The 24,701-nt window shown below is 37.3% G+C and overlaps 1 protein-coding gene across 1 annotated transcript; it reads right to left on the bottom strand.

Annotated features, from left to right (window-relative positions):
* Window positions 1-199: 199 nt before the first annotated feature.
* Window positions 200-20,197, bottom strand: LOC112601614 (calcium-activated chloride channel regulator 1-like). The gene is made up of 9 exons (XM_025349323.1): window positions 19,650-20,197; window positions 4,520-4,953; window positions 4,243-4,440; window positions 4,023-4,131; window positions 3,683-3,916; window positions 3,034-3,597; window positions 2,644-2,920; window positions 2,360-2,527; window positions 200-2,283 (listed from the first exon to the last, which is right to left on the bottom strand). The coding sequence occupies exons 1-9, from the start codon at window positions 19,812-19,814 to the stop codon at window positions 890-892; spliced, it is 3,543 nt and encodes a 1,180-aa protein (XP_025205108.1). The 5' UTR covers window positions 19,815-20,197; the 3' UTR covers window positions 200-889.
* Between the last annotated feature and the right edge of the window lie 4,504 nt (window positions 20,198-24,701).

The raw sequence follows: 24,701 nt of genomic DNA, 5'->3' as shown, positions 1-24,701 counted from the left end.
TAAAAAACTATTTTTTTTCTCAGAAATAATAGTTAGTAATTCATTATCATATTACCGTCAGTTTGTCACCTCTTAACAAAATAAATTGCACTTATTTTTGTTATATTTTATGTCAAAATGAAAATAAAATATACACAAATATTATTGTTTTAATATAATATGGTATGTATAATAATTTTTACAAAATCATCAATATGAATGTACACAATGGCTTACTCTCTAAGTAGTCTACAACAAACTTAAATTTAGATACAAAAATATATGATTTTATAAATATTTTAGACATAAAAAAAAAATATTACTTTTGTCTAAAGTAAAACTGATAGCTAGTTAATAGCTAGACATAATATAATATTTTTTGGTCGTGTTTACATATGTTTCACATAAATAATAATATAATATAATATACAAAAAAAAGGCACAAAACGGTGCATAACACACAACTTATTAATATAATAATAATAATTGTCAGTTTACCTATCGATTTAGGGATTTGAGGCAGTTTCATAATAATAAGGCTTATACTAATGTTCTTAACGAACGTAGTAGTAGTAGTAAAATAATGATAACTATTATTATAAATTACCATCATTATACAAGAGGGGAAATTATTTTAATTTAATTACAAAAGTATTTTACAAGAAACAAGTGAGATCATAACAAAAAAACAAAATATAACTTGGTTGTACGTATGGTGGTTTTTAGTCTACGACATTAGTGAATTTGACTAGAAACCGCAAAAATAAAAACATCCAGTAAACAGAACAAACAGTACATGCACATACGTTTAGCGTCGGAGAAGACTTAAGTCACACAAAATAAGTAGTCAGTCTTATTAACTTCAACGCTCCGTCGTCGTCGTTGTCTTCTTCTTCACTCTCTTCTGTATTTATACCATGGTTATGTTTCGCTTTTTCTTGTCACCGCTACTGACCGAACTCAACGATCCCTGCAGGCTCTGGTTGAATAGGATCATATTGTTCCGGTGATAGTTGTTGTACTGGCCTGGTGGCGGGAGTCCGTTCTGTTGCTGCTGAAAATGGCCTGGAGCCGTTCCGTATATATTTTCCGCGTTGGTTTGCTGCTGCTGCTGCTGCTGTTGTTGCTGGAGCTGTTGTTGTTGGTAAGCTGGCAGAGGAGGAACAGGTGGCGCATACTGATTTTCAAAGTCACCAATCTGACCGTACGGACTAGTTCTGCGTTCGTGTTCATGCAATAGCTGCGAAGCGGTCCACGATTGGTACGGACTTAACGGTTTCGGTACACGAGTTAACGTTGCTCCGGTAATAACACTCAGGTGACCATTACTTTGGTGATGGTAAGGATGTGGTTGTTGATTTGGTTGTTGATGTGATTGTTGATGCTGCTGTTGCTGTTGGAGATTATAGTGATGGTCGTTGGTCGCAGTTGGTCCGTATTGTGCTACACTATAACGTTTTTTCGGGTCACCCGTATCGATCAGACAAGGTTCAAAATGCGATTCCAGTTCAGTCTTTACTGCGTTCATGGGAGACGATATATTCAGCGCACCGCCGTTGCCGTTGGGTATAACTGATACGTTAAGCGATTTTTCCGGCTTAGGTGATTGCTTCTCAGGTTTCCGGTTGCGTTTCACAGCGCAAAACACACAGTACATGAGCAAAAGTAAAGCCAGTAGCATCAGGCCACCCGCAGCCGGTACCAAAACGTCGTAATTCATCTCAAAGTCCCGGCTGATCCCAGATATGACGTTCTGATTTGCGGATGTCCAAGATGGGTCAGCTGACGATACTGATGAGTGAGTAGTTATCAATGACGGCGGAGGCGGTGGTGATGGCACCAACACTTTGACCCAGTTGGATACAGGTCCGGGTATCGAATCTGACTCAATGCGGCTGTACGCTTTGATGGCTACGAATAGCGTCTGATCTAGGAGCTCGGGAGTCTTGTTCATGTCTACTGAGAATGCAGTCTCTGAACCCGGAGCCAACGGTAGCGGGGTACTATGGATCCAAACTGGTGCCGAGTCGAATTCATTGAGTAACGATCGAAGTGACTGCGAATACCTTATTTCATACCGAGCCACAGAGTTCCCACCCATATCTGGCGAAGTCCATGTAAGTCGGGCTTTCAATTCGGACTTGACAATCTCAGCTTTAAGGTCACCCACTCGGCCAACGTTTGTCGACGATGACGATAGATCTTCGGCAGTATATGTAACAGACAGCGGAGCGATGATCCGTTGAAAGGGATTCAGTTGTTCCACTGATGGAGATGTCATAAACGATCCACAACAGTTAGATTCTGCACAAGCAATAATATGACGTTAAGTAAAGGCATATAAATTGATTAAACTTAATTATTATAGTTTAATACTAACCGGAATTTACGGGATTTCGTTCGATGTTCCGATGGGTGTTGTGTTGCCAAGTATATGCATTGCTGCTGCTATCCGAAACAGTTATCTCAAAAGTATAAACTCCGAGTCCACCAATCATCGGGTTGAAATATCTCGAATAAATTCCATCGCCTTTCATGATATCCGGATCTATAGAAAAATCAGTAAAATGTCATAAAAATGTTTCAAAATTATAAGAATTGTGATTTTATTTGATAATGTGTTATTATTATTTTAAAAACACAAATTTTACAAATCGTACTGACCTCCACTTCCGGTGTCCAAGAGATCAAACTTTTCACGATGTGCGTTTGAACCATTTAAACCAGGTCGAATAACCGACACTTCAACCTTAGCACCAAGTACTGGATAGTCACCGCGCTTGACTTCAGTGTAAATCGTCAACGGGTTAGTCGTTCCACTTGTCCAAGCTCTAGCTCTGACCACAGGAGAATTTTTCGATAACGGTTTGGCCATCACTTGCACGTAATGCGGTTGCGGACTTCCCTGGAATCGTTCGATGTGGTATGTCCACGTTCCGGTCTGTAAAACGACAAATACTCATTCGGTTAACATTGAAACATAACTTTAAAAAAAAAAATAAACTACATAATAATAACAACAACAACAACAAATATTATGATAATAATATTTACCTCGTTTATAGCCGCAGGTACGCTGAGCATTTTAAGCGATAACAGTGAATCTGATCGAGTCGAGTAAACCCGTTGCGATGGACTAGTCAGGGTGATAGCTCTGATTAGTGGGTTTTCCGTGTTGTGCGTATAAACAGTGAACTTAGCCGGTTCACCCATGTGGTCCTCTAAAACGAAGCTTCCCGTTACCACAGTTCGACCATCGTCGGTTAATTCACGTCTATGAATTTCTACAGGCAAATCGCCCTTGTTGCCTTGATAATACGTTTCCATTATATTGCGCATAACGTTTGTTAACTTGAAGTAAGTAGACAAATATGACGTGGCCATGTTGTACCGGTTTTCGGTAACCGTGAATGAAATACCACCGGTCTTGTCAGCCATCCAGTCTAGGGACTTAAGACGATTGATCATCGGGTATGTGATGGTAGCTAAACGAATATTTTTGTCTCTGGCTTCGGACACTTGTTTAACCAAATCCGGCGTGTACGCAGATGTTCCAGCGGCGATCACCACAATAACTGAACTGGCGGGACCACTATTGCTAGTGCGGGTTTCCAACATCTGTAAAGAGAAAATACAATACAAAAATTAGTAAATTTTGTTTTTAGAGATTTGTCCTGGAAGTCTCATTGGAACGATTGATCACCTGTATAGCTTCTTTTAACGCACAGGCTAAACACGCTGGTAACCTCGAGTCTCCTGTAGAGTATGGGATGTTTGATGCAACTTGATCTCTAGCGTCCGATGTATGTAATCTACTCAGACCATGCAGACGATTGGCTGAAGAATCATTGGCCGATACTAGTCCAACTTCCGTATTGGCTGGAAGATCATGAACAGCCCATTTACGAATAGCCAATCGCAAAAAACTCCAAGATTCCTGCATAGTAACAATTATAATTATTAATCCAATATTAAAATAATAATATTATATAATTATCCTAATAATTCTAGGATTTATACGTAAAATGTTTTGAGGTACATACCCTTTCCATCATATCTTTTGTGTCTTCGATGACCACTACATATCTGGTGAGCATTTCTTTCTTGAAGATGAACGTCGGCGTCAAATTTTGATTTCCCGACAAATTGACACTAAACACACAATGATAAAAATTCAAAAACATTCTCCAAAAAATAAAAAAATAAAAATATATTTATATGCGTATTAAAATACTGCAATGTACATGCTTGGCAATCACTTACCCTTTGGTAAAGTCCGGATGAGTGTTTATGATTTCCATGATGCTCCGTCTTCCGCAGAGTGCATTTTGTTTGGTGGGCGCATAACGGTCATGGCTGGAAGCGTCGCAGAACTTGGTGACTTGAGGTGCCGTGGAAAACATGAGTGAAGTTTTTGCTTCCGGGTGGACCAATGTTGTCGTGTTGATGGAATCACACGCTCTAAGAAAATAAAAAAATAAAAATAAAATCACGCTTTTTAAAACAAAATCATTTAAGACAACAGTCGCCGCATACGCACCTAGTCTGGGAAATGGGTTTATCAGAACATCCATTGACCTCAGCCGAAGACGTTTCGGATGTGTAACACGACGGATAAATCGCATCACCGGCGTATCCAACCTCGTCGAATACACCATATCGGTATTTTGCCCATTGCTTGGTCAGCTCTTTGCCCAATTCTCGGGGCTCTTGGAACAGCCGGTAACTAGAGTATATACCATCGCCAGGACGGCCGCAGCCTTGCGACTGTTGAGTCCACAGGGCATCTCCATGAACCGGGTGCGGAAGTCCGACGTGCACGTCTGGTGTCTCTCCCTGGCTGCTAACAATACCACGTAGATGACCGACACAGTGATCCGGCCAGTTTTGCGGCAGCATCACGGTTACCGATCGGAAGTAGGCTTTGCCACTGAGTGCTTCATGTAAAGATTTTGATCCACTGGTGAACGCCGCCTGTGACACGAGAAAGAAATTCATTTTATAATAACCGTTGGTATATTGCATATATATACACAAATAATGTATAGTTGAGCGCTCTCACCGGGGGACAGAAATATCGCGTATTATTTTTCACCGGTGTCGCGTCAAACCTTATGTGTGCGTTGCCGTCGCTGCCACATAGCTAGGGCTTCGTCATCAGCTATAACCCCCTAAAACTACCCTATCGGCGTAGGAACGCGCTACGACGTGAAAACGACGACGTTGATTAAATGTGTATAAAATTATTATGATAATGACGAACGGTAAAAATTCGTCGGCTATATTATATATATATTATACGTCATGGTAAGCAAGGAGAAGTATAGCGGCGAGGAACGTATTTATCACAAGCGCGTCTGCAGCTGTGAGCATGCGCGCCCTAGGCGAGAATTGATTGCCAGTCGAACCGGTCGTGATTTCGAACACGTTATAAATCACCCGGCAGCTAATTCGTCCGTCCGTCAGTGGTTCGGCACCAAAACCAAAAATAAAATAATAATGACGACGACGCGTCCGTTACCCACACTCGCTGTATAATATATATAAAAAAAAAAAACGAGAAATCCCCTAAGCCCATTAGTCTTAGTTGGAATGTCCAAAAACTAAGAGAGAAAATAAAACACGCGTTTACCGACGTAAACGAACGTAACATACATACGTAATGTATGCAAATGTCTACAACGTGTGCAGTATTATAATATGGATATTGTAGGTACGTATCATATTACCTATAGAAGACTTGGCGTAGGTAGGTACGAATATCGAGTCGATTGCGGTGGTTATATTATTACACGGTATCGATTATGTTATTGCTATCGTTGCTCACGTTCCAACCGAAGTCATTTCCTATTGTTACGACGACGATCGGTCGATTATTATGACGAAGAGTTTCTACAAACGCAATCGCGCGCGGCGGGAAAGTGATAGGTCGCTGCAGTTGACGGTGTAATGGTGCAGATAGGTATAAAAATATAGGATTAGTATTAGGTAAATGTATAGGTATGTCTTCTTCTAATTATGAACGTATCTTGTTGTTAATCGGCGATGGTGGCTAGTAAAAGCTTTTTTTTCAACGTCTTCCTAGTTTTTATCACGAATCAATTTTATTAAAACCCAGAGATACGCACGCGTATGATCGAGTAGTGAAATCTTATTTGAAGATTTAGTGCCCTAACATTGGCCGACCAATTAATTAACAGTCGCTGTACCTCTTATAACTAACAATTGCGTGTCTTAATGTTTATAATATTTATAATATTACTTAACACACAGCATCCTCGTGATTGATACAAGTGCGTAACGAGATTATAATTCAAAGATTTTCTCGACAGAAAAACGGAAGCAATACTCAGACACACCCGTTTGGTTTATGAAATTAATCCCATTTTAAACGGTAAAAATTTTGACCAGGATTTCATCTAATTATTGCCATAAGCCTAAAACTTAAAGCCGGTCGATTTCAAAGAATGGCGGCGGTAACCAGTTCTGACCAGACTGGTTTTTTGAATGTGCATGGCTAAAGAATTTTCATCGAAAATCACCACACGAGTTATTTGCATACGACGACAATGACGACAACAATGGGTGTGAATGTAGAGCGCGCATCAGGAAAAAAAAACACGAATCGGTTACGATCTGAACGACTATTGAAATCACTGCGATCAGACCACTGTTTTTCGCGTACGTCACCCGGTTCGCTAAATATATGTACAGTGTATAAATATACATTATAATATCATATTATTGTGGAGAAATCTATCGAGAAAAAAATGATCAATATACGCGCGATTTTTACGAAATGCGAGCGATAAAAAATATAATCGTCGGGCGGCGGAGAAAGTGACGGCGGCATAATATATATTATATATATTTATATACATAAATAAATATACTATACGGCTATTATTTTTTTTGGACATATAAAAATATAATATGCAGTACTTATAATATAATATGCTCGAACCACATGCAATCGACGACTACTTAATAATAAAAAAAAAATTGGCAATTGGCGAGCGAGCGCGTGACACGTATCGAAATCGGTAAATCAAAACGACGCGATTTCGACACCACTTTGGTCTCGCCGGCAACAATACCCGCAGCCGAATAAGTCGCGGAGTAGTCTATTAGATTATGTTATTTTATTGTTATCATCATTTATCACAAGCTACATTCGACGACGACGTATTATTTATTATTATTATTATTATTATTATTGTTTTTTCCTACACCATTCCGAAACGATGAAAATACGAGTTAGAAGCTCTTATACCCGGCGTCGACCGAATAGTCTTCAAACTTTTTCTCACGAGGTCGGCCGAGGAATTCTCTCGGTCCATTACTGCATGCCCGGTGCGCCGATTACACAACACACACGCACCGCGTTTATAATACCAATGTCGTCGTATTGAAAACCCAACTGCGGTAATAATACCAGTGTTCCAATTGTATGTGTATTCTCATTTTTCTATTCTAAGACCAGTTTTTTCCTTCTTCCAGCGAGCATAGGTCGCCTCGAAGAAATGCCACTGACTGCAGAGATGTCGCGCATATACGACGACGGACACCACCTGTACTGTGTCGCATCGTTACTCCATTACCGACGATTTGTATAGTTATCTATACTCATAGATTATTATTTTAATGAATATTGTACGCGACGTCCGTTCGGATTTTGGCGTACGCTATCGAGCGCATATTCGCCGAGTAACGTCCTGTATAGTTGATGCGAGAGATTGGTTTTATTTTTTATTCGCGTAAAAAAAATTTTGAATTAATTCTGGACAACGGCACACTACGGCTACACAATAACAATATAATAATGATACATACATTTTTTAATCATAAGACACGTCCCCGCGCGTTCGGTGCCAAACGCACTGCGACAGGCAAACACGCGCTACGATTCGATGCGGGTTGACACCTCTGTCGCCGCCGATCCGATTTACATAAAAAAAAAACAGGCACCGTATCCACAAAATGACTAAGACGGTTTTTTCACTCTCGTTATTATTATGACTATTCTCATTCAATCTGCTGCCAGGAAAATCTGTAAGCGACCGCATCGATCGGACACGGGTTACATATTATTATTATGCGGGCCGCTGCTACGCGGACGAGTTTTTTTTTCGTATGTTCCTCCTGTATAGTACCTACGTATCTTGTAACAATTTATCAATAGAGAAAACGTACACAACACAATACCATTTTACACTGTATGTTATTATTATAATAGAAGTACAACTATACGATGTAGTTAATGATTTGACGTCTTACTACTTTACTGTTGCTGCCCATAGACGAGACGCACCACCACCCTGGTATTTAGAATCATTATATCCCGTCGAACGAACACAGGGGTTAGAAAATCGATTTGACGGTTGTAAATAGGACTTTTAGTCGTCAAATACGGTTATGATTAACGTAACGTAATGAGTATACCATATCTGGTTTATACCAGCTACCTACTTATCATGTATATAATATGATAATATTAGCCATGTCATAGTGATGTGGTATTTATGTGTGCTACAGCTACGCGAAACACATAATACATCAACCGGTCGATGGTCTGTTGTCGTCCGGTAATTAGCCTTCTGACGGCGGCCGAGTTGTTCGGAGCACAAAGCGGGCGTGCGCGCCGTCGGATGATGAGTCAAACACGTCGATCTGCGGCGTCAAATACGCGTTAAGTTGAGAGGGCCGCGGGACGACGTTGGCAAATTACCGATGAAGAAGAAAAAAAACCTAATAACACTCACTATCTGTCAGTCCATGTAGTGTTCAGCCATCAAATCTTCGTGCGGACGCCCGCGTCCGATTGTGCCGAAGTGCAGGTACACACGCATTGGATCACTAATTAGCGATAACCTCGAGGAGTACCTACTATATTGTATAATATAACAGATTTAATGATGTTTTGAAACACATTTGACTGTATGTAATATTATTAATTGACTGTTACACACCGTCACGAAAAAAATCGACTAAAATATTGTGCTTTCAATTTCCATTGTTTTACATTTGTGAGTATTTTGGAGAAAACTGCGGCACAAATTCCTCTCACCCTGACAGACGGGATTTTCGTGTTACGCGTCTTTTTAACCGCGACGTCGAATGCATTAAAAAAAAAAATAATGGTAACGAAAAAAAAAATTGAATCCTTCTAAAGTGCGCACCGTCAACCACGGGGTGTGTAAGTGTGTGTGTGATTTGAGGAGGAGGGGATCTATCACGTAGGATAATGGAAATGCTTATTACGGTCGCCCGTATATATAATGTCGTCCGAAGAAATATCTCATAATGCACTCTCTATGCCATAAGTACCGGTTATTATTACTATTGTATATATATATATATCTATATATCCCCGTAGCGTTCTCTCCGTCTTTCTCGAAAACCCGATCCATTAACGGCTGACACGCCTCTTACCTGTTGGGCCGTGGAAACAAAAAAAATTATACATATATATAAACTCATGGACGCGTCGTCTTCATACTTATGTATATATATATAATATTGAGTGTTCAAGAGTACGAAGAGACGTGTACTAGCCACAAGCCCATAACACACGATAAACGTTAAAAATGGGATTTACCACCGCGTCTCAATCGGTCGATCGGGTCTTGCGGTTTTTCGACTTGCTAGCGCAGTGCACGTCTGCACCGCAATCGATGAAGATCATCGATATTCACACTTCACACATGTAAGCACATTATTATTACGTACACGCGTGTGTGTGTATTTTTTCTACTATCACTGTACACACATTATACATTATAATTTATAAATTATAATATTATATCTCTATATTTTCCGATCGATTTTTAACTTTCCAAAATAACACGATCGATAAACGAATTCCTCAGAATTACAAACGGGATTCCGAAACTAAATATTGAGTTGAATGTTTCCAAATAGATTGCTGAAAACTTATCTATATTACCCATGTTAAATATCGACTGATGGCGATAATTTTAATTTAAATTTTATTAAATGCATTACTAGCTGAATACGATAATACCATAATTTTATTTATTTAAACAATGTGTATGGAAAATAACTATTATAATTTATATTAACATCAGAATACTAGATTATAATAAAACATTTTAATTAAATGTACTTCTATTAATATTTTGAGGTTACACAGTGTTATTTATTATACTAAACGAAGATTGGAACACCTCGAAACCATAGCAATTGTAACAAGGAATATGTAAAATTAGTTTTTCAACACCTAACATTATTATTTTATGCTCGCCCAAATAAGGTTACTACCAAGTGTATCACCTTCATCGTTAACAACAACAATCTATATAATTTTTCTAACGTCCAAAATATACAAATTGGACGTTATTTGAATTTTATAACATTTAATGTGTATGCCAATAGATTATTATTATTGAAAGTTAAGTTAGTTTGTTCATCGATAAAAATTAAATATAACATTTTTAATATCTCCAAGTTGATTTTCAAATCTATCGTTTATATTTTAGAAATTTAATTGAAGACACGTATTTTTATTTTTTTTACATAGATACCATGCACCTTTGGAAATAGTTGATATATAGTAACAGTTTAAGGTCACTTCTATAGTTCTATCGTTACGATCAACTTTATACCGGTTAACAACCAACTGAGCGTTACAGACTGGAGACGATAACCAAATTTTAGGAGAAAAAATAATACAAACATAGATAATTATCAATAGATAAATTATTTTAAATAAAATAAACAATTATAAAATTAATCATTTTAGTAATAAATATAATAATTGGATGTGATCGTTTTTGTCATTACCGCAATAGGTACCTATACATTTTTAATATTTCAACAATACATTTCACCACGTTATATTTTTCTATACAATAATTGGTTGACGATGTTTACGGTGGTCTGCCATATGATCGGTAAATATTTGTATTACATATTTTGCTTAGTATGCCGATTGCTGAAGTATATGATATATGTTTTATAATTTTAATTCAAGGCCTTAAAACTGTTATTAGATATGGTTAGTTTCGTAGATGGTTTACAAGATTAAAGCGATTTCTTAATGAGTAGATCTGAACGGTACATCAAATAATTAGGTAACGAATACCAAGTTTTACGGTAATGATCAAGTTTAAAGATATTGCTATTACGAGATTTAATTAAAAAACACTGGAGATTCACGACCTGGCCGCTTGTTTCGTGGATTTTTACACGGACAACAAGAAATAAGTATGCAGGACTTACAATTTATAAATAACGCGCTACTGCGGAGTTGCAAATATATTATTATAATAATCGAGATTTATACTAATTTACTGATCATCTATTTACTGAACGTATAATGTAAGAGCATATTCACATAGCTGCAGTAAACATCACATCGAAGTTTACACGACTTGCACGTTGCACACGTCTACGACAAAGAAACTGCAGTGTGTTTTCACGATTTCCGCAGAGAATTTAAAAAAAATTGGTCGGACGCATAAGAATATACCACGATAATATAATATATGAGTATAAGAGCTCTTTGTGTATTATTATTATTATTATTATTGTGGCGTGCGTTCAAACGTTTTTTTCGCGATTAGCACGTTTACCGAGGGCGCTCGCGCGAGATTTTACGGCCCAACCGGTTCGCGTTACACTTAGGTATACACGTATAATATTATAAATTATAATATATTGAAAAATATTCAGTCTGTTAAAATAAACTCGATCGTACACCATGCATACCATCCTCACACTATGTACCTACAATTTATTATAATAAATAATGTATACGAACACGACAACGATACGTTATATTTCAACCCAAGAGACGAAGGATATAACAATAATAGTAATAATAATAATAGTAATATTTAAAACGAATTCCACCCACGATACATATTATACGCACACACACAGAAATAATATATATATATATTTCACACGGGGATTTATGGGTTTTGCACACTTATAATATTATTGTAAACTCTGTATGCTTTGCGTGCAATGTGGATGATGAAGTGGAGAGGTGAAAAAATCCGATCAGAGCGAGAAAGAGAGGAGAAAACGATCGAACATACACAACAATCGGCCGTCGATTAGCCCCGTAGGATAAAATATTATGTGGCGACGTTAGTCACGATTGAAACGCGGACGCACGACGCCGACGCCACGACGACGACGGCGACCGTCATCGACCAAGACTCCCAGTATAACATGTAATAACAATATATGTATATATAAAGTCGACGACGGTCATCTGTCTGCCTCACTCAGTCCACTTTTTCTCTCTCTCTCTCTCTCTCTCTCTCTCTCTCTCTCGAATAAAAATAAGAGTAACTCTGTGCACGACCAGAAGAAGGTATTTTTCTTATATGTAGTTACAGACCGAGTTCGCCATTTCGTTTTCCATGCACATACTTACTCACATTATATACATTTCGTCGGCACCGTTTGTAATAATGCTTAGGAGCAGCGATTACAGCACACGTGTCTCCCTCTCCTAACACCCTTTTTACGCTTCTTCACGGATAGAAACCGTTAAATATTCACACGCCTAGACCTTCTATAGGAATATACATATTATAAATTATAATGCGTATATTGTCCGGGCGTACGGTATTCACAAAAAAAAAACCGCGAAGTCTTACATAATTTAATAACGCGACGTCGGCAATAATAAGATAGAGAAAAAACGTCAATCGTATATACATCACGGTCGGTCGATTTTGTTATAAAAACCAATGCCGCCGCGCACAGTGATTACGGACCGCCGCCGCAATAATAATTGTTATTAATCGTACATGGCGGCCGGCGGATAACACAATGGGATGCACAAGAAACGGCGTAAGATTCGTTTCGGTCGTACACGACGGTAGCGGAAATGAGGGTTATTCTCCGTCGGACGTAATCCTTTTTCTGAGAAAAACATATGGTGCTACCGTCAAGACGATAATCGACGTGTTACTACTAATTATATGATACAAATTTCGAAATGCATTAGATAAATTACCTAGAAAATCGATACAGCCGCAATTTGTGGTTTTTGGGGTTTCTTGAGGGAAGTGCACGCGCCCGATTTTCACGCCATGTTGCCATATGTCGCCTGATGGCCACTGTCGCCGGATGACTTCCGCAGAATGGTTTTGGGGCGATACAATATTCGGGGTATGATGGCTTTATTAACGCGCGTCTTGTGAAGTGAAAGTCCTGTGCAGTTGAACACAGGAGAAGCCGAAGACGAAGCCTAAACCGTACGCGGTATACACGCACATCGCACAGTTCGACGTCTGCTTCAGTGTAATCGGCCGTGAATGCATTTAATGAAATATCGGGTAGACGGACGGTTACCGTAAACATGTTATGCTATTACGCCCGCACTTGTGGGAGTATGTGTACGCGCTATTCAAGCGAAAGAGTGCCACAACGTAAGAGAAGAGCCGGATGACGTAGCGGCACAATGAGTGCGTTAAATGATTCAACCCGAGTGTAAATGTTTATAATATATTATGCATATATGAAGGTATACTGTGTATTGCGCCGACACTCGGCTGCTTCTAAAATATATATTAGGTTACGTTAACACTGAACAAGGATACTCATAAGTAGACATGTTTATGTACTTGCCGATCGACCAATACGATACAGCCTTAGAATACATGTTTGCAGTGCATTTCCTCTGCCATGTAACGTTATCCGTTTACATATTATGTATATATACACTTATACAGTGTACACACATACACACAAGACAAAAAGTATATAAATGTACACACGTGCGTGTATTATAGAATTACCTGCACAACGTCCAGAAAAAGCGTTGTTTTTGATTTTGATTTTTTTTTTTTTTTGTCTTTGGCTGTAAACGCCGTTAAACGTACTTGGTGTATTAAATTATTATATGTACTATTGTAACATACTATTCCTTTCCTCTAACCTATGCGGTCGTCGTACGCAACTAAATTACAAATTAGTACATTTCCACCACACGGTACGTAATTATGATAATTTCTTTGGTCGATACACGCTACGATGATATACTAAAATATATATAATATACATTTTAATCGTTTTTAATAATATTTAAATTTTTCTACTACCGGACGTTCTCAAAATATATATTTTTTTATACTGCATTGTTGTGTTCAGTAAAAAGTCAAGTTATTGTTTTTTTTTTCTGTGGTCCAGTGATTTTTCGAAACACTTGCAACAGCAGTAGTTTACCTACAATATGTTGCAGTCTATATCTGTGTATAATAATAATTAGGCGTATATAAAATGAAAAATAATAGCAGTGATGACGTATTTAAAACGCACTTGACGTCATGTTGGTTTTGTTCTTTTTTGGTTCGCTCACTTAAAAAGTGTGTTCATACAATGTTTATACATCATAATGCATGTGTATATCGTATATGTGTACTTTCACTGTTATGTGCGAATACACTTATAATGTACAAGTTAAACTTAAGGTAGGTACAGTGTATTATTATAATAAATCACATGTAGCTGTAGCACATATAGCAGGTTAGGCTAGCTGTTCGGCGGCGGTCGCGGCGTCTCGGAGGATCTACAAAATTTGCAACGACCTTGCTCCTGAGTAGGATAGGGACCAAGGATGATCTTCTGTCATAATGACAAGCAATGATAATTCGTATACGATTTCAATCGTGTTCGTCAGCATCCTTTTGCTCGTTTAAGTTATTCTGAGTGCGTCACACGAGACGATGGCGGCGTCGAACAGACGAAGAATGCAGCGCGTCGTACCCATACGATACTATATAAGACAATACGTATACATTAATGTGGCGCCGCGACCACCGACAATTTTCCGCGAACCTGATGTGTGCACGCGACTGCACACATGCATTTGGTATTAGATATAGATTATATTGAACACGTTTTTATTGTTGTGGTACGTACAGCAAACAAACTATCACATAATAATATTATATTATACATAATATATAATAAATACCGGATTGGTAAACGACGTCAGAGAAAAATACTAAACGATATGTTCTCTGTACTCTCGGTGCGCGCAACCTGCATACAATATTATATACACTTGGAGATAATTAACTGCATGTTATATTGTACGCTCTGCGATCGCGGTGGTTTAAGGTCGTCTGCGTGTCGAGTGTGTACGGTGCACCTCTCTAGTTATTAAACCGCGGCGTCGTGATGCGGTCATTTATCACTTTTAGTATATAATATACGAAAAAGGCTGAGCGCGCTGTATTCAAAATATAATTCATATAAAACATCCTATAGTGAAGATATACGCGAGTATCATATATATATATATTATATATAAATAGCATTACGCTGTTATCGTTATATCGTCATTGTTCGTGCGCGTTTCGTACTTGAACGGTGTTTGAAAGAAATCTGTCAGTCGCGCGCGAGCGTTTAAAGGATGAACGGAAGGAAGCCGTTTGATTAATAATAAATAAGTAGGTCCAGACGGCGTCGTCGTTGATGCCTCTTCTCCATGGTTAATCGTTATGTGTGCGACCGCGATTCGAGTGTATAATGATGGATTGGTGGGCTCAAGAGTGTGAGAAGAGTTGAGGTGGACTGATTAAGGAATCCCATCACTGCGGACTTCGTAATTATATCAGTATATTAAATTAGTCAACAGACTAAACTTTTTACGTTTTATTTTTTTGTAGGAAAGAGCACATGAAGCTTATTTATATACATATTATGGATTGTGTACTGGTCCAAGGTCACATGCTCACTTGTAACGGTTGGTCGAAGACGACCGAAAAAGAATATTTTGTGTAAGTAGGAACTCGCAGCAGAAGTCCTGGCAAAGGATCTACGCGAGTAGAGAACAAGTAAGGTCGTGTCGTTATCGTCAACGAGCATTCGCGCCGACGTCCGCTCAACGTCAAATCATGTGGAAACGAGGTGACGGCCTTCGCGGTGTGACTCCGCGCCCAGATGACGATCGATGATACATAAGGAGAGACACAGACGAGAGATTGCTGCAGTAAGAACATACTGTTAACTTCCGTCAATCAACTATTTTGAATTTTTGTTTGGAATGAATTTTATCCATCTCCGATGATTGAGAACACATCAACATTAAATGTATCGTGAACGAAATCCAAGTTAAGTAATAATAATAATAATAATAATGATGATGACCTGCGTCAGTTTGGGCGGCCTTAAGATCGAAAAAATCGTTTGGTGGCGTAACGAACGAATTCCACGGGCGGCGGCGAAGATCATCGACGCGCTGGACCGGTTTTTTTCGTGGTTGTGTTTTTCGTCGCATTGGACGTGTGGCGCGGCGCGAGGTGTCCGACTGATCGCACGGCAACAACAATTAGCGCGGTGCGGGGCGGGACCCAGGTCGGCCTGCTGGCTGTTGCTACCGGTGTTCGCTTCGGTGACAACGCGAGAACCGCCGCCGTCATCATCTCCCCGTACGTTTAATTTATGACAACGTATGATTATCAATTTCAGAAATTATCACGATTTTTTTACAGAAATTCGAATACTCCGTTAACCAATATTTTTAGGGTTCTGAATTCAATATATTTCAAAATTGAAAATTTCACTCTTCTTAAAATATTGAAAAAAATGTTTTCTTCTTTTAAACGTGTCCGGTTATAAATGATTAGAAATAATATATTGATTATACACAGAAAATATTGATAATGAATAACTTATATTTAGTCGGTCTCCAGTATGTTAAAAATCTGTTGAAATTTGTTATAATATCATAGGTTTGTAAAATATCTTCTACATTATATATAAATATGTTACATATTTTCTATGTTTCATACAATATTTTTATTTTTTCTTTTCATTGAAATGAAATATTTCAAGAAAATATATTTCATGAAATTTTAAAACCCTAAAGATATTAAATACTATTGTTTTTTATCCAATTTCTCAATTTAGGTACGCGTTTAGAATTTTTACTATCGCTATTCGTATACAAACACTCGGAAAATCATAGTTTTTAGAGCATACCGTCATCAGATTACTTAACACAGTGATAATGCGATTTGAATAATTCAAAATTCGACAAATGAGGAATTATTTAGGAAATTACTGATAGAATATTGCACCGTTTTCTAAATCATAATATATTATTGGATGTATGTTTTAATGAATTAATTCTACTACACATTTTGATAGGGATTTGTCGTTCATTCGAATATGACACGCGAATTATAAGATTAAATTTCACAACCTGATACAAAGAGTTATTAATAAAAAGCTATGCGTATACCATAATATAATGAGTTATATTATCACACTGCGAGCAAATCATGCGTTCGTCAATGTCGAAAATATCTGTGGACCTATCCTCTTATTACCTGCTCTATGTGCGGATATAATTAAAGATATAATATAACATAAACGCGTATTTATCTCAGCTTTATACACAGTGGCGAGACTTTAGTAAATCCGTTATTTTCCACCGGTCGCTGTAACCTCATTGCTATCATCATCGGAAACCGGTTAACAGGTTTTCGTCGATGATGTTTATAGTGATTACTGATTACACACCACCAGCGAACAGCGAACGTTAAATTATATTCTATAATATAGTATCCGTTTGAACCAATTATATTCGTCATTATTTTATAGGCGCGTTATTTAATCATCTCGGATTCAAGTTCAATAAATAATCTTAAACATTGCGCTGCGTACATCATAAGAGTCTATAATTTTTTGTTTCACTTTTTTTTTACGAACAGCGTTATTGATAATTACATGTATCCGATTAGTCCTCGCGGCCATGTCGATTCGTAAAAAGCGTTTAAATCCTTGTTTTCGATGACATCTACACAATACATTTACGGGTTTTAGCGGTCCAGATTAGTTAATATTTATTATGGTCGTTAGTTTTTACATTTAATCGATATACCTACAAACATTTTATTTTTATATTTTTACTCCGTGCAAATAACCCGTAATCGATGATCTTTTATTTTTACGCCGCACGTGCCGTCTCAGAATTCGACACTCTACATTGAATTGTAGCAACTTATTATCAACCAGAATGACAATTATTAATTATAGCTGATCATGCGCAGATATGTGCACGGAGTAATATATAAAGTGTATGAAGAATAAACAAGGTATTTTTATATTTTGGTCAACTATCACGTCGCACACGACGAAGATGAATATTATATATTCCATACTTCGACTGGCTCTAACACTCCAACGGAGAAGCGGTCCCGCGGTCTTAATTTCCACAGATTTTGGTACGTAATATTTATAGCATAATGGTATACCTACCTATTCAAACCAGTTTTAACCAACGACCCGTATGATATACACGGGTTTTGACAAGACGACACGGCATACAAACAAAATTATAGTAATAATAATGGAAAAGAAAAAACCGATATCGTGCGCTATATTTCAACAGGCGCCCGTAATTTAATGACAATAATAATATTATAAATAATGCGTGTATTTTTTTTATAACACCGTTTTTTGTCCGTGTATACACGTTGTAGATACCTGTGTGACTAGGTCGACCGAACTAAAATAATAATCCTACAGATGGGAAAAATATGATTTTAATACAGTGATTGTGTGCGGAAATATTTACACGCCGGCCCGCGGTTTGACTGATAAGAGGTTTTGTGAACAATCGATGCGGTGCGCAACCGACATGGCGGCGTTTGTGTCGCCACCAAAGAATAGTGAAAGCGAAAGAAAATTCTCGATTTTTGCGAATTATTCCTTGTGACGCACTAGCCGAGGAGACCGTGAAAACGTATTGCCGGCGTTATGACGGTATCCGATCTCGAATGTATGATAAAAATAAACCTCCACGTATTATTATTAGTTTATTACCATTTAAAATGCACGTTTACAAATGAAAACGACCGTCAGTCGCGGTAGCGATGCTTGCAAATATACGCGGTTCGATTGTCGCGCAAACAACGCATATAAATTATTATAATTTTCCAAGAGAGTCGGCACGGCCGTGTTTAACGTCGAAATCAGACCAAAACGGAAGACCGGACCACCGCCACCGGCGGAGGAGGTCGGTCGGTCAACCGGTGAACATAATAATAATGTATAGTACTTATTTATATATAGTGTGTCGTAGTCGTGGTTGTCGTCGACCTATTCATTTAGACGAGTTTGGTGGTTTGAAATTTTAAAATAAGTACCTACCTACTTGTTTTTTATTATTATTATTATTATTAAACGTCCGATTGATATTTTCTTGTTCGATGTTCTTTTCCTATGCATTGACAATTGACATATTATTTATTATATAGTGCATAGCCGCCAACATTACAAAAGAAGATAAAAACGCACATATATTATAAGAAATTATCAGAGACCACGGTATAGTGATTCGATAAATTGCTCGATGGAATCACCGCTGTCATAAAAAGAAAAAAAAATTATAATTGCACGTACGCCGCCCAAGTTACGGGCGGGCGGTAAAATTATTATGTGACTATAATATAGTTATAACGATTTAACTACGCCGATTTATATTGTGTAGGGAGCGAACACGATAAATATTCAGATTACTACGAGGATAAAAAAAATAGACTAATACCTACCTATCAAGAAAATCATTTTTCGTCGGTCTTTCGAGGAAAAACAAAAAAAAAATAAAAAAATTTTAAGTACAATATTCCGACACGGGATCTAGGACTATAAATTCGAAGTGATTTGACACTTACCTCGACGTTGTTGACGATCGTTTTGCAATTTGCCACTGGAACAGAATCCTTGATGGCGACCACTACGTTGTCGTAAGCGCCGGACTGGAAGACGGCCGAACCGCCAGCGAACGAGACCGCGGCAGTGCACGTAAGCACCACCGCTAAAAACGCGTAAACAGTCATTTTTCGGGCGCGAGATCACACTTAACCACTGGTCACAGTAGGGTCGGATCACGGCAGGTCTGACTTGTGTGCACTCGCGGCGTGTCCGTTCAAACGGCAGAAAAAGAAGATGATAACATGATCATCGGAAAAAAAGCCCGGTTGCCAACAGTGACGATGACGAAATAATTTTAAGTATCGATAAAATAAAGGTATTTTATAAAAAAAAAAAAAACTGTCACGGTTTCCGAACGCACAGCCAAGACGCAAAAAATCGATAGAAAAACTCGCGTACGTGCGTGGTATTTATGCGTTGTCGCGTGATAAATCGAGATATTATCCTCCGGGCGACGCGATTGCACGACAAGCGACTGACGAACAACCGACTCGAGTGTAAAAACTGAACTGAACGGTCGTGACGGTCGTGTACGCCGTCGGGAGAACAGGTACCTGGCTCGCGCGTGGGTACCATCTACCGTCGTTGAGCGGCGCTGCTGTCGCGGCGGCAGAGCGTATATTATATTAAATTTTATTATTTTTGCTGCTGTGGCGGCGGCGTGTGCAGTTGCTGTATGCGACGTACGTGCGCTTCGGCTGTACAGCGGTGTAGTAGGTCTGGGACGTGATTGTTTTTTTATTTTACCTCCATTGTCGTCGTTGTTGTTGTTATTGTTGTCACGACGACACTACGATAGCACACCACACCTCTACCCTCTTCTCCGACGGCGGTGTAGTATATGTTTATTACGACTTGAGAGAACCTCAAGTCGAACTTCATGTGCGCGATCGACTCATCGTTATAAATTACCGATTTACAGTGAGAGATTCTAGCCGGAGACTTTAAGCACTACTTATTAAAATCGTACAATCGAGTAAACCAGGCTTAACTACCAAACAAATTATGATTATTATTTTGTCTCGAGTTTTTGTCAACGAATTTGATTTTCACGTTTCTGAATTAAAATAATATATACACACTAATATACCTTTTAATAACACATAATTATTTATTAATAACAACAGTATGTACCTAATAAATAATAAGTTATTTATGTAGTTTTTGAATTTTAGTTTTAATTTTTTTTATAGGTTTTGAATCGTATTACTATTTCAGTACGGACAGTGTTTCTCGGGAACCGCGATTTTCATTTTCTCGTGGTTTTTAATCTCCGCGGTTTATCACTGTGTATTATTATTTTCGATTTCTTGTAGCTGGTTAATAGGTGCTATATAGGTAGCCCAGGTACTCATTAATTTGTCATTAAAAGAACGCGTCGGCTTATATTAGAGAAAAAATTACTGTAGGTATACAAGTGCATTATTTTTTATTGTTTTAAAAATGTAGATCACCAATTATGTTCGATTAAACCATAAACATTTTTTTTACGAAACACATTCTAGGCTCATAGTACTGAAATATTTGGTATTTTAAGGACACACTCCAAACCAACCTCATAAAATTATTCACATTTGCAGGTGACACCACTTACACCTGTATAAAATCTTTTTATGTAAATATAATAATTAAATAATCCCTATAAACAAATTATTTTAATATCTAAGCATTAATTTGGGTAAGTGACCAACTTAAACTGTTAAATTAAAACTAAAAAAAATGTCATTCAAATTAAACTATTAATCAATTTTGTAACTTAAGACACTTCCATACAAACAACTATGTTAATACTAAAATACTGTTCAGCAAGACTGCAAATAATTGATTTATTTTACAAGACTTTTGGACTCTAAAATAGTTTTTATGAGGATTTTTTTTTTTTTGACAGAAATGAGTTATTATACATTACTTCATATTTTTATAATACTAGGTACACCTCATGTTGTATATTACTATGCGTAGTGATGAAACGAATTAATAACAATTTCTAATAATTAATTTATATGGATTTTTTATGAATAAAAAAAAAAAAACACTTAAAAAATTATAAATAAAATATGACGTGAACCATTTACAATAAAACACGTTATTGGCGAAACTAACTCATAATATAATTTAGACTGCTGTAATTTGCAATCATGGTCTACGGTAGAGGTATATGCGCAACGGGTGTGTTGAAAAAATAACGTAACGCAATTGCCGAATTAAATCGATTATTTTTCAAGCACACCAATTACCAAAATGTATAACATTTTATTGGGTGACTAATGAACAAGCGTGTATATTACTATATTATGTAGAACAATATTGTGTATTGTAAAGAATGCATCTAGGTATATTGCTATGCAAACACAACACATACGAAAATGATTTAAGAACTCAGCTAAATAATCATACTATTATTATAACAAATACTATAGTAATATCACATTTACTTAAAAAACCATCGTTGTGTGAAAATGGGTCAATCGATACAATTGGACGAACATCATAATATTATAGTATTATGTTTATTGATTGTTTTTTATTGTTTTCAATTTTTTTTCTATCGTCTCTAAACCGATGGATTTACTGTATGATTTAATAATATATATTATTTTTGTTATGGACTATGTTCTGTGGTATAAAAATAAAATAATACAAGTTTGTCGAGATAGGCGAGATGGAGTCTTCAATCGTCGAGTCAAACAAAATACCTCCAACAGCTTTTACCAATACCAAAATACTTCTTATTAGATATTTCTACCAGATAATCTCGTTATATACAGATTGTTATCATTACCGGACAGTCTGTGGATACCATATTTTAATGGTAACATCTCAAACTCGGCACATACAACTATACAAGTGCATGTACACAAGTTATCATTATTTTTATTTTTACTTTATCATTTATCATTATGATATCAGAACGTAAAATATTATTTTTGTTTTCTAAACATTGTTGCAATATAGTGTTATAACAGTCAGAATTATTCATTAATGTGAGATAAGGTCACTGCAGCAGTCTAATACACACACAAAGGACATAATATTCTTCAAAATAAGTAAAATAATATTATATTTACATGCATATTTTCGTGTCCGGCAGTAATTCTACGTATCGTCGTGCGGGGGATATTAAACATTTAATTTATTTCTTCAAAGAAATAAAGAATTATACCGCTCTCGGAAACGATAACAAGCTCGTTTTGTCGTATTAAAAATTTACGAAGTACAACATTTAAAAATGCACAAGCTCTTACTTATTATTGTAATATTAATATGGTCAGACATAATTGGTTCAACTTGCGACTCAATAAAATATTAAATACCTAAACTTATTATTGAAATAATATTTTGCGAGCTGTTAATATGTCGCAACCACTCGCACACTCAAAATAAAATAATAAAATAATATTATAGAATATATTCGTCGCGCAACGGACGACCGATGCAACACACAACTAGCAACTGGTTTCGAACACGATAATGGATTGCCGTCGTCGCGAGTACGGTCATTAGCCGCACGGCGATCCTACGCGGCGCAATAAAAACGAACTTCCGGTTGACGAAAAAAAAACTCCTGAAAACGGAAATGGAAAAACGATCGTTCGTAGCACACTGCGTGTTGCGTATTGTTCAGTTCGGTAGTAGCGTATAACGAGAGTGACACTAAACAATTTTCATTGGTAGTGTTTGGTGGGGTGGGTGGAAGGAGGCACGTACGAGCAAATGTCTATAATTTGAACGCGATACTTCTTGCAAGCATTCATAATTCATAAATCATAATTAATTGTTAAAATATTACCGGTAACTATCGTATGAACTGACGGATGGATGGTCCGACACAACGGGGATATAATTGGGTTCTGAACTCATGTTTGAAAACTTAAAAATGAAAAATTAGTCATTGAGTATGCCACTGTAAATACGTGTTAATTTTAATTCAATGTTAAATAATTACACGTGAAAAACAATTCTGGGAGAAACACACATCAATGTAAAATTAATACATACATAACTTTGCTCAAAATCTAACATTTTACCACATTTTATCTAAAATTTTGATATTTAAAATTAGAACCATTCTGTGTATAACTGTCGACGCGTATACTTAATAATGGATGAAGTATTACGTTATTTCTGTGGACATCGGTTGCGTCTTAACATTTTCACTCGACACTTTTTTGTCTAGCCACCACCGCTTATAGATATTATTGTACCTACTAAAACAAAAAAGTAGCGCATAATACGTGATTTACCCTTGTTACGCGTTTGTGCAGAAGTATCAAAAGTTGGTTGTATACAGAAATTATTTCCAATCAGTACCGATGACGATAAAAAATAAATAAACAAACGCGTGTATAGAATATGCAATTATTCGTATCATCATTGAATAGTATATTACTTCGCGGATGAGTAAAAACCACCGATTTTCAGCGATTCGCAGTCGTCGAGTCGTCGTCGCGCGCCGGACGATACTTCATTGGTATGTATATTATTTTGTTTTAATTAAAACACTGTTACGGTACGTCCGCACAAGTCTCGACGACCCCAGAAATCGGGACCGAAGCGTGTAAAATTTTGCTGTGGCCAAACGTGAATTTTCCGATTTAAGACAAACATTATGCGCATTTGGAGGTAATTACAGCGAAAAAAACAATGACCGTCCCGTGACGATTTCAGGCGACCCGCGACCTATACTTATACAATCTAAGTGTATGTGTACGCTTTTCACCATTATATATATATTTGTGTGAGTATAGGTGGGATGTCTTAAACATATTATTTTATACTTCATTATCGTTGTGTCGTGTTGTCGATTTAACTGATTTTCATGGTCGCGGACACCAGCTCGCGGTCGTTGTCATAGTCTGTATCAGTGGCGCCGATCCCTATACCCAAGTATGGCGACTGCCATAGTGAATTATGTGGTGGGTGGGTGGGTGGGTGGCTGGGTGCTGGGTAGATGCACATAGCCCATATGTAAATATTATGAAAGTATTTAAGTCTAAAACTATATTATATTT

The sequence above is a fragment of the Melanaphis sacchari genome, unplaced genomic scaffold (genome assembly GCF_002803265.2).
Source record: "Melanaphis sacchari strain LSU unplaced genomic scaffold, SCAv2.0 Contig0_pilon_pilon, whole genome shotgun sequence".
In the NCBI taxonomy this organism is placed as follows: Eukaryota; Metazoa; Arthropoda; class Insecta; order Hemiptera; family Aphididae; genus Melanaphis; species Melanaphis sacchari.
This window is presented reverse-complemented; position numbering and strand designations above follow the sequence as displayed.

Excerpts from the sequence above, each read along its gene's own strand:
- LOC112601614 (XM_025349323.1), bottom strand. The coding sequence starts at position 19,814 with ATGACTGTTTACGCGTTTTTAGCGGTGGTGCTTACGTGCACTGCCGCG. Across the intron at positions 4,954-19,649 it reads CGATCGTCAACAACGTCGAG|GCGGCGTTCACCAGTGGATC; the intron begins GTAAGTGTCAAA and ends CTCGTGTCACAG. Across the intron at positions 3,917-4,022 it reads CAAAAGATATGATGGAAAGG|GAATCTTGGAGTTTTTTGCG; the intron begins GTATGTACCTCA and ends GTTACTATGCAG.